Source organism: Microtus ochrogaster, chromosome 4 (assembly GCF_000317375.1).
Source record: "Microtus ochrogaster isolate Prairie Vole_2 chromosome 4, MicOch1.0, whole genome shotgun sequence".
Classification (NCBI taxonomy): Eukaryota; Metazoa; Chordata; class Mammalia; order Rodentia; family Cricetidae; genus Microtus; species Microtus ochrogaster.
Genome location: NC_022011.1, coordinates 81,062,206 through 81,073,734, shown reverse-complemented (window position 1 = coordinate 81,073,734; position 11,529 = coordinate 81,062,206). Strand labels below are relative to the sequence as shown.

Sequence of the window (11,529 nt, the reverse complement as noted above, 5' to 3'; positions counted from 1 at the left end):
GCATGTGACATTCATGCGAGTGTGAGTGTGTATGTGTGTGTGTGCGCACGCATGTGTGTGCTGGTGGAGAACAGAGGACACCTTGCTGGGGTCGGTTCTCTCCTTCCACCCTGTAAGTATCCGGGATGGCAGTCGGGTTGACAGGCTGGCTTGCGAGCCCCTTTGCCCGCTGAACCATCTCACTGGCCCACCGCAGTCAGTTCTCACACATGTGTGGTGAGGATGGGTATGGTGACTCACATAGTGCTTAAAGTTTAAGAATGTTAAGTAATTTTAAAAGCACAAACAAGCATTATTGAACCGATAGAGAAGTTCTCCTTAAAGCTCCATACTACACAGGGCTGATCCGATGGATATGTGCCTTGCTCCATTATCACTGTTCATGGTTGCCACTCTCCCTTGCTGGGAGATCCACATTGACAGTTGGCTTCTGTGTTCCAGGGTGTCCTATGGGTGCTGGGATGCTCACCTTCAATGCAGACAACAATTAATGTGATTGCACATGTAACGTGCACTGCTGGCTCCTTTCCTCAGCCGTATTAAAGAAAGGGTATCACTTGTACACTGCGAGATTTGAAGGCATGCATAGCTTGGTCAGCTGCAGTCTAAGAGCATCAGATGAGAGAAGAGAATCTCAGGGGAGGGAGCTGGGGGCAGGCAGGTGGGATGTGATAGCTCACCAGCAGGTAACACGTAAAGGGACAGGCTGCTTGCACACATTTTCCCAAGGCAGGAGGCAGAGGCCGCAGATACCTGAGTTCAAGGCCAGCCTGGGCTACACAGAGAAACCTGTCTTAAAAAACCAACCAGCCAAACAAGCAAACCAAACACCACGAAAGGACTTTGTGTTTATTTAAACATAATATCCGTATTTAACACTGAGCACCTGAAGGCTGGTATACTGGTAGTGGTAAATCCGGGGGATTATGATAAAAATGTAGTTCTTTTCTTTTTTTTATCTTAATCTGCCTTAATTTAGAATATAAAGAATGTTTCCCCAAATACAGTCTTTACAACCATTATTTAAAAAGCGATTTTTGGGAAATAGTAAACTTTTCAGTTGGCTTGGTCTTTAATTCTAGCTCCAGGAGTAATTACTCGGATTATCATTTTAGCATAATTTTTCAATCCTTTTGACAGTATTGTTTGCTTAGACTGAAACATTGAAATGCTCCCTTCTGCCTGCAATGTGGCAGATTATGAAAGAAAGAAATCCTAGCAAATCAGCATGGAGAATGGGGCAGCGCATCCTTGTTGGGGGGTCTGTGTGGATGCTGGTGGTCTGTGCTGTGTCGGGACAAAAGGGGATTAGTTCCCTGGGGGATTCAGGACAGTCAGCTGCCCAGAGGAGGAGAGGAATCCAGGGCCAGTGTGGTGTTCAGAGTTGTGAGTATTTGAAGGGTCATAATGTAACCAGAGGCATGAAATGTGGCCCCAGAGTGGTTAGGAGCCGCCTTGCTGTCCTTTGGAAGGGGGTCAGAGAGGGTGATCGGCAGATGTGGAGAAGGAGGGGCGGAGGTCCGAGATGACATCTGGACACCTGTAGAACTGCCCCTTCTTATATAAGAAGCACACTTCTTATGTGTACAGGAACATGCGCTGCAGCTGAGTTACGACTATATGATGATTATGATTATATGAATACCATTACAATTATGAATATTGTATGAATATAGTTTTGATTATATAACATAAACAGCCGTAGTTTAAGACAAAATGGCACAAATGAGATTTCTTCGCTTTATGAAGGGAGATGATATATATTTTGTGTGTGTATCTGTGTGATCATGGACACATGCTCATCTTTATATTACAGAAACCCAAAAACGAGTTGTAGCAGTTATTTTAAACATTCTTCCCACCCCTCTACTACTTGGCAGATTTCAGGTGCAAACACACTCCGATTATTTGAAGATCAAATCTGATGCTCACCCCAGAGTGTGGACTGTGCCTGTGCTCTGAGGATGTCACACTCCGGGTGACTCAAAGTTCCGCTTTCCAGCTCTGTTTTGGATTTTTTCTCCCCGGTTTTGTCTTGGAATGATACTAAAGTCTGCCTTCCCAGGTTCCTTCCTTTTGTGTGGGTGTCGCTGGTCCAGCCCAGAGCTCTGAGCATGCTCACATAGAGTGTAGAATTGGACTCAGAGGAGAAGTCTGGCTATAAAGGCATCTCCGTGGGACTAATGTTTCTCCACAAGTTGACTGACCGAAGACAGTGCTCTGCGGAGCTTTCCAGAGCTTTCCGTTCACCCAGAGCCCACCACCTACATCTTCATTCCTTCTGTTTTCCAAATTGTGTTTATTGATTTTGTTGTCTTGACTATGCTTGAGGTGATCCCTGAAGGGCAGTTTTGAGAATGGTCTTGACATTTCAAATTGAAATAAACCTAAGTCCGGTCATGGTGGCCCACATCTGTAATCCCAGTACCCTGCAGGCTGAGGCAAAAGGATTGCTGTGAATTCTAGTTTAGACCGAGCAACCTAATGAGTTACTCCCAGGCTGGTTTGGGCTACAGACTGAGTGAGACCTTGCCTCAGCTGGCCCCAAACCTAAAGAGAGATTGACATGAGGTGTATCTTCATGAGATCTCTCACACTGAGCACATGTGAGCCTCTCCTTCCCCAGTGTAAAGTGAAGACATCTGTGGCTTTTCCTTCTTGGACACCCCCAGTCCAGCTCCGACGTGTTGAGAGCTTGTCTGTCTCCCTTGCTTGCAGGCTGGAGGCTCGCAGGTCATCTTTACCAACCCACTGGAGATCGTGAAGATCCGCCTGCAGGTGGCGGGAGAAATCACCACGGGGCCCAGAGTCAGTGCTCTGAACGTGCTTCAGGACCTGGGACTTTTTGGGCTGTACAAGGTAGGTTGATTTCTTTGGCTAGCTGAGTGGAGAAGCTGTGGCACACAGTATAAACATAAGCGAACGTAGAAGCCAGATGACATCCCCAGCCCCAACTTGAGAAGCGACCTTATCTGGCAGTGTGACCTATGACCCAAATGAAGCCAGTGCCCTTGGGTAAAGATGGCAGGATATACACAAGAGAGCTCCTGTCGTCAGATTTAGCTTCTACAGAACTGCATGCAGGGCATCTCTTCCATGGAACAGCTGGCTTCAGGCTCACAACCTTCATCCCACGGGGCCTTGAGAAGTTTCTGTGGTACTCAGGATGGGTTGGGGGCTGCAGAGAAATCCTGGGCCTATTCTGAGCCTTAATACATTCTCTTGTTGTACCAGGAGGGGCTTCTCTTGTCTTAGTCATCTGACCATGGTTAAAAAAAAAGATAGTAGGATTGGACAGGATTTGAGCCTTTAAGCACTTAAGTGGGAGGATTTGTCAATAATGAATTCCATTAAAATACAACAGCAACCACTGTTCTTGCAAGGACACCAGTCCACGGACTCCTCCCGGCGGGTACCCTTACTGCCATCACTGCGGATCAGGTGTAATGGAGCAGAAGCCGGTGTTTTTCTTTAACTAGCAGAGTTTTTCTTTCTGTTCCCTTCCCTGGTAGAAGGGGAGATGTGGAAATTTCACCCCTATAGGGGACTGTGTTTCCACAGCACTGAATTTATTTGTGGATCCATAACCGCTGAAATGTGTAAATTTACCTCTGCAACTGCAAATTAGAAATTAGGAAACGTCTAGATTAGAGCTGCGCAGCCACAGGGTGCCCAGGAGCCTGGCTGCCGGGCCTGTCTGTCTTTACCGAGAGCCTCCCTCCACTCTGTTCCTTCCGCCCACCCTCTTCGCCATCCGTGGAGATTACCTCAGAGGGCAGAATGTGTAAACATTGGTTCAGTCTGGATTACCCTATAAGAGTCCCTGGGTGTTTTCGTTTTTATAAAAACAGAGCCATTGGGGAACCCAGTGCTTGGGTATAGCATTTGTCTGTGAGGCAAAACTTCAGGCCTGGGCTGGCATGGGTCGCTGGCCACACTGAGGAAGGTGCTCGCTGCCCTCTCCATGGCCGGGACAGGCTATCTTGAGTGGAAGGAAGACTTTAGGGTTTTTCCTCTCAGCTCTTTCCCCTTCTACCCCTTCCCCGCTCAAGCGCCCTAACCCCTCGCACAGCAGAGCTGAGCAGGTCAAGCAGCCTGGGAAGTTTGAGACTCCGTATGAATCCTAAGACGTTGCCTTGTTTAATGCACAGAAAGTTCCAGTTACACAGTGCCAAGCTGCAGAGACCTGCAGCAGAGTGCCCTCGGAGTTAACTGTACCGCGCTTTAGTGTGATCGCCGCCGTACCGCGCTTTAGTGTGATCACCGCCATACCGCGCTTTAGTGTGGTCGCCACGACAGAAAACAAATGGAAATTTCAAACCCTAAGTCTAGCACTCCTAGGAACGCTAGAAAGCTCTCCGTCGCCAGAGTGCTGCAATCGCCAGGGTTAGCCTGGATACCCGTTTTCCTTTGGAAAGCTTTCTGCCATGCTTCCTTGCTCTGTGCCGCTATTCCCGGCCTACTTCCCCTCACAGCACTCCTAATGCTGTTTGAAGGACATCTCAGCTTGCTTGTCACCGGTGCCTGCCACCCGCTTCCTGTTCGGCCATTCAGACCCTGCTTACACACTGTTTCTCACTGTTTCCTCACCGCGTGACAGGGTGCCAAAGCGTGTTTCCTCCGAGACATTCCCTTCTCCGCCATTTATTTTCCTGTGTACGCTCACTGCAAACTCCTTCTGGCTGATGAGAGTGGACGCGTGGGAGGCATCAATCTCCTAGCCGCTGGAGCCATAGCAGGTAACCACGGACCGTTTTAACCCAAAGAATTCTCTTAAGAAGTCCAGAGTCTCTGGCTTCGCCCTTTCTTTCTGGAAGTTATTGTTGGGATCTGACTTAGCTGGATAGAGCCGCCTTTGCTCCTTTGTGGGATATGCTAGGATTCTGTTGAGAGTTAATTACATTTGCATAATGTGGATAAACAACTTAATGCAGCTTAGCAACTTGGAGCCAAATTAGATCTGCCCATCTAAATTGGGCTTTCATCATTAACACGGTTCTTAGCCTCCTGGGTTCCTGAAACCTTGGGTGCAGCCAACTGAGGTGGTTGAAGGTCTTTGGCAGATCAGTTTCTCTGCTCATCCAGTCAGTGCGGATGTTCAGGCCCTGCCTGCCCCTGTACTTGTCCTGTGGAGAGGAACCTTCCTGTTTTGGCTCAGAAGCTGAGCTTCTCAAAGCTATCTGTCTCACTCCCACAGTTCTCCTCAGACCAAAGCGGCACCCGGCGGCAAACTGCCCTCAGTCCTCACCCCGCGGCAAACTGCCCTCAGTCCTCACCCCGCGGCAAACTGCCCTCAGTCCTCACCCCGCAGCAAACTGCCCTCAGTCCTCAACTCTTTCGTCTTTTTTTCTGACTTCAGCGTTCGGTTTGGTTAATGGTTGCTTCTCTAGTAGGCTGAGTGCTTCGGAGGGTAGGGCTTTCATCGCGTTCATCTGGCCTCCTAGTGGAGGCTCAGATGATGGATAACATGAACATCTTCATCAGGTCTAAGACACCAGATGAGAGTCCGTGAGGAAGAGGAGCGTGGCAGTCAGGAAGGGCTCAGTATGCTCCTTCTGACTCACAGCAGGGTGGGGGTGGTGTTTGAACGTGTCTCTACATGCGTGTACACATTCATCTTCTTACTCTTAAGGGGAGCCTTGGCTTCATTCTCTAACCAAGCCCCCTCGGGGCCACCGGCTCCATTTGCCTAGTGAAGAGACAGTGATATTTAGGCTAAATTGAATTCCTTCCCCCCGGGAAGGCCGTGCTGCTCCTTCAAGGTCTGTTCTGTTTTATGAACAAAAGCTACACTTGAGAGATCCAGTCTTCTGTCTCCTCCTCTTCCTCCTGCTGCATCTCAGGTGACCCCAGGGAGCTGCAGCACAGGGAAAGAAGAGCGGCCTTTGGGTGTTGGCTCGCTGGCTACTCTTTAACTGGAAGAGTTGTAATGACTTCTGTGACGTGAGCAGATCTGAAGGGAGGGTCAGTCACCTCTCCCTTAGCACTGACAAGCGACTGTGCTCTTGTCACACTGGCAAGTGTTTTGATGCCACTCACCCCTACAGTGTGTGGCTGACAAGAGATAGCCAAGACCACTACGGTTTGGTGCCACATGCATTCCGTGGGTCATTAAATCGATGTCCTCTCATATTATATATGAAAATACTTGTGTCTTATTTAAAGATGAAAAATGGAAAAGGAGCATGGGAACTGTCCTGTTGCTGTTATTACATTTATTACGTTTTTTTCTTTGGGATGGTATTACATTTATTACATTTAGTTCTTTGGGATGTGTTTGAATCAAGAAAGATTTCTTTAATTAAGACAGAAAAACAAAACATTTTCTCCCTAATTCTGCAGAAGCAACTAGCAGGCTAGGGGACACTTCCTCTTTCCCTTGGTGCCTAGGCGCCTGTTTAAGGAACTTTGACTTTCCCTGTGGTCACAGTTGTGGGTCGTCCTGTTGGATGTATGACATCCTGAGAATGAATTAAATGTGGCTTTCTCCTCCCAGGTGTGCCCGCTGCTTCTCTGGTGACCCCTGCTGATGTTATCAAGACAAGATTGCAAGTGGCTGCCCGGGCTGGTCAGACAACCTACAGCGGGGTCATCGACTGTTTCCGAAAGATTCTCCGGGAAGAAGGGCCATCGGCATTCTGGAAAGGGACTGCAGGTAGCTGCTGGGGGGTCCTCCGGAGTGGCTGTCTCGTTTTCACGTCTTTCCCTGGTCACTCAGCGGTAGCCTTGGCACAGCCATCCTGGTGTTAAGTCTGCCCTACCCTGTCGGTGTTTTCCAGCTCGAGTGTTCCGGTCCTCCCCTCAGTTTGGTGTCACGCTGGTCACCTATGAACTTCTGCAGCGGTGGTTCTACATCGATTTTGGAGGCCTGTAAGTGCATCTACTTCACCCAGCCCAGACCAGTGCTTGCTCTGTTCACAGAGCCTCTTGGGGAATGCTGAGAAAATGGATGCAACCAAGTCCTTTAAACCCAGTATACGGGGCTGGAGAGATGGCTCAGCAGTTAGGAGCACTGCCTGCACTTCCAAGGGTCCTGAGTTCAATTCCCAGCAACCACATGGTGGCTCACAACCATCTGTGATGAGGTCTGTTGCCCTCTTCTGGCTTGCAGTTGAAAGCAACAGGCTTTAAAAGTTCCCATGTTAGAGTCAAACCTTATCATATCAGAGTGACTCTGCAGATAGTATTCAACAGCTATTGGGACATTTTAGGGAGGTATTGAATGGAAATGCTAGGCGAATAGTTATTCTTTTTTTTTTTTCTAGTGAGATTGTGTCGTTAGTAGTTGGATTGTTTAATACGGCCCAGAAACAACCCAGCATGCAGCAGCATGCTGCCGAGGTGACAGTTCCTCTTTTCCCATCGTTTAGTCCATAGAAGTGCATACTGCTGGTTCCCGCACATGGTTTCAAAGAGAAGCCACGCCGATGGGTCAGTCATGCTAGGGGGAGGGCCCCAAACCGAGCTGCTCCAAGCTCTGCACTCAGAGTCTACCCCAGGCAGAAGAGCAATTGCTTGTTGAGTCTGCAGGGAAGTTGTATCCAAGGCAAGCAAGCAAGCAAGCAGTGACTAGCCGTCGGGGCAGAGGTGCAAGCACTGTTCGGAGACTCCATCTCTTAAGCTGGTGAGCGCCTCTCCTGCTGAAAGCCTTGGTAGGAAAAGAGCAGTTGAACCAAGTAGCGGAGGGACCCATACATAGAAAAGATGCAGGAGCAGCAATTTCATCATCCCACTGCACAAATACCGATATTTGGCTTTTCTGTAGCTTTAGAGACTGTAGAAGCAAGAACTAAATCTGTTTCTCTTTTAGTGATAAACTTTAAGAGCCCACTGTTTAAGAAGCTTTTAAATTGTATCAATGTATTATAAAGATTTAATGCCTGCCTCCTGCATCAAATTAGAAAACAGAGAAGTCCACGCATAGCCAGCTTCCCAAAGACTATTGTTGTTTTCTTCTGATTATCATCCGAGAGTGAGCTCATCATGCATGAAATAATCCCACACCAGTTTGGATTTAAAGGGGTTTATAACTTACAAAACACCACCCGTCAGGAAAGGAGTCTAGTCACTGGAGCAAGAGCCAGAACCAAGCAAGGGAGCCTAGGCTTGCCGCTCTTTTTTTTTTTAAAAAGAGAAATAGACCACGCCCCAGTGGGCTGGTATTTCAGCGGCTATTGGCTGAAGGAGCGGAACTTGCTCCCGCAGCAAGCTCGTGTACGCACATAAGCACTGAGGGTGGGGCGGTTTTTCTTGTATTCGAGATCTGTGAAGGCAATATTGTGGAGAGGCCGGAAATCACAACTTTTTAAAACAAAAAACAACAACAAAAAAAAACCCATTTTTTTTATTATTTGGTTTTTCGAGACAGGGTTTCTCTGTAGCTTTGGAGCCTGTCCTGGAACTAGCTCTTGTAGACCAGGCTGGCCTCGAACACACAGAGATCCGCCTGCCTCTGCCTCCCGAGTGCTGGGATTAAAGGTGTGCGCCACCACCGCCTGGCTGGAAATCACAATTTATGCAGAAGAGGGGACATGGAGAGAGCTGAGACAGGCTTCTTCATGGTGTGTGGTGCCCCCCACCATCCATGCTCAATGTCAGCTGCCTTCGCCTCCATCAGCCCTGAGCTCTCTCTGCTTTTTCCCTGTCCACAGCAAACCTTCGGGCTCAGATCCGACACCGAAGTCACGCATCGCAGACCTCCCTCCCGCCAACCCCGATCACATTGGTGGCTACAGACTTGCCACGGCCACTTTTGCTGGCATCGAAAACAAGTTCGGCCTTTACCTCCCCAAGTTTAAATCTCCTAGCGTAGCTGTGGCTCAGCCCAAGACAGCGGCAGCAACTCAATGACGTGGCGACTGCAGACCGAGGCCCAGGAGAACGGCCGGTACCGTGTCCAGTCAGCTGCATCGTTCTGTCTGCGCTGGGGTCAAACCACTTTCTATGCGACCTATACGTGTATTGTTTATAAAGCGATCATACGCCCAGGGAGAACCGCAGTGCAGTTTCAAGCTTTAGTCTTATCTGTTGAAATGTTTTCTGAGCCTTGGCATGAATTCCGTGTTCTAGACTCTGCTTCGCACAGCTTGTCCCTCCAGTGACTGTACATATTGTACATCTTTGTACAGAGACACCTTGGCACCTCATCCCAACGAATCACATTTATAGAAATGTTAACGCAGTTCTCAGTGGCTTGAACTGTACAGAATGTTTTGAAAGTGTTTTATTAAGAATCATGTAAGAATAAATGTACTAAAGTTAAACCCATTCTCCTCTTGGTGACTTGCGGAAGTCAGCTTCAGCGTTGAATGTATCCGACTCCAGTTTGCGTTCTATCCTGGAACAGGAAGGGGTTTGCTGATAACAGGTAGAACGAAACGATGCTCGCGGCATCGAGTAAGAGATGGTTTGAAACGGCGCGTGCCCGTGGATGCCGGAGGACCAGCCGATGATTTGTGTGCGCGTGTGTTTCCAGTCGTTTGCTGCGGAGTGCAAACTTCCTGTCAACCGGAAGAGGCTGCTCCTGTCCTCACACACACACACACACAAGCACACGCGCACACACACACACACACACACACACACACACACACACACACACACACACACACACACGGCAGCAGGGTGGGCTCCAGCTCGGCTCCCTTAGTTTGCTTTCCTCCTGTGCAGCAAGGTAAAGGCCAAGATGTTGAAAGAGCAAAGTTTGGAAGTTTCCCTCCGTATGGTATGATACGAATCAAAAATAAATGCAAAGCAAAATGTCTGCGTGGAGTCGGTTTCCTTCATCAGTGCGCTCACGGTGCTTTCTGTCTGATTTGCTGACTCTAAGTGACAAGTGGCCCGGCCTGTGCCCCTCCTACCTTAGGGAAGGTAGACTTTGCTTTGGAGAGAAGGCCGTGAAGCAGAGCTCCTGTGTGGTGGTCTTGCGGGTCTGGATTCTCACAGGGCGTCCCCATGGAAACGGCTTACTCAGAAGGTTTCTCGCCCGGGGTCCACTTACTCACAATAACTTCCAAGCTCCAGCCACACTTTGCTATGGCTGTTCCTTGACAGGTAGTGACATCAGGATCTGCTTACTTTGGCAGAGTGCTCTAGGAAGACACAGCTGCGCTAGTGACCAGGATGTGAGGATATATACAGATGTATGTAGGATTAAGGGAAAACCTGGAGATGGCCCAAGTCACCCGGTGCCCTACACTGCTCTTCACGAAAGGTCTTCTTCTCCTTTCTTTCAGGGTGCCGAGGAGACTGCCCATTTTGTAGGCAGACCGAAAAGAGTGGGCACTGTTTATTTTTATTTTTCTAATTACGAATGGGCTTGAGTAAATGTCTCTTTATTTTGTTTGGTTTGGTTTCCTCGAGACAGGGTCTCACTCTTGTAACCGCAGAGTCTGGGAACTGCCTTTGTGGGTTAGGCTAGCTCTGAACCTGTACCAGCCTTTTGCCTCTCCTCCCAGGTGCAGGGATTTAGTGTGGGTGGCCCCATCTGCTGTCTTCTCATCTCTGCTGCTCACCTGTGCTATTTTCTTTTTATGAAATATACAGAAGGCTGACGAAATGTATGTATGCATGTATATCCACACAGAAACATGTACATGCTTATGTTAAAATAAGTCATGTGGTGACCAGAAAAGAAGTAGAACGTACCGCACACCCAAAAGTTACCATCCATTCCTCTCCATCCTACATTCTACCCCCTTACCCACTGAGCCATCTTCCTCCTGCTCTGATTTCCTGCAGCAGCATCTATACATGGCTTATACTAAAATCATGAGGCTTTTTCTCTTGTATTTGCTTTGAAAAATTTTGTAAATTAGCTCTTACATTTAGGTATATGATTTTTTAAAAATGTTTTAATGTGCCCTGTCTGTCCTGGAACTTGCTGTGTTGACCAGGCTGGCCTTGAACTCACAGAGATCTGCCTGTTTCTGCCTCTCCTGTGCTGAGATTAAAGGCGTGTATCACTACGCCCTGCTGATGACACTATGAGTTATTTTTGTGTGTGAGGTGAGCACCTGAATTCATCTCCATGTGGACATCCCGTTGTCTCATTTTCTTCTCCGTGAGTTGCCTTACTGATTAAACTGACCGTGCATGTAAGGATTTATGTCTAGATTTTGCCTTAGTGATTAAACTGACCGTGCATGTAAGGGTTTATGTCTAGATTCTCATTCACCTACACCACTCTCTGCCCACCAACATCACCATCTGAGTACTGCAGCTTCAAATTTAGCTTTGAATCAGGAGGTATAAGTACTCCAGCTTAGTTCTTTTTCAGAATTGCTCTGGCTATGTTGGATGTTTTGCACACAGAGGCCAGAACAAGATGTGGGATCCCACAGAGCTAGAATTACAAGCGTTTGTGAGTTGTCTGATGTGGGCACTGGGAACCAAATTCGAATCCTTTGGAAGAGCAGTGGGTGCTCTTAGCCACTCTCAAGCCATCTCCCCAGCCCCATCTTGCTCATTCTTTTTGTTGTGCATGGTTTTTTGTTTTATTCTTATTATTATTTTTTTTTTTGGTTTTTT

General features: G+C 48.1%; 1 protein-coding gene across 2 annotated transcripts in view; it reads left to right on the top strand.

Moving 5' to 3' along the window:
* Slc25a12 (solute carrier family 25 member 12) overlaps nt 1-9,763 on the top strand; it is a 73,826-nt gene extending 64,063 nt beyond the window's left edge. For both annotated transcript variants that reach the window (XM_005346557.2, XM_026790000.1), the window contains 5 exons: nt 2,719-2,859; nt 4,601-4,739; nt 6,497-6,655; nt 6,780-6,870; nt 8,652-9,763. In XM_005346557.2, the coding sequence (XP_005346614.1) occupies nt 2,719-2,859; nt 4,601-4,739; nt 6,497-6,655; nt 6,780-6,870; nt 8,652-8,850 (729 nt within the window). In that variant the 3' untranslated portion in view covers nt 8,851-9,763. The remainder of the gene's footprint in view (nt 1-2,718; nt 2,860-4,600; nt 4,740-6,496; nt 6,656-6,779; nt 6,871-8,651) is intronic.
* Nucleotides 9,764-11,529: the final 1,766 nt, after the last annotated feature.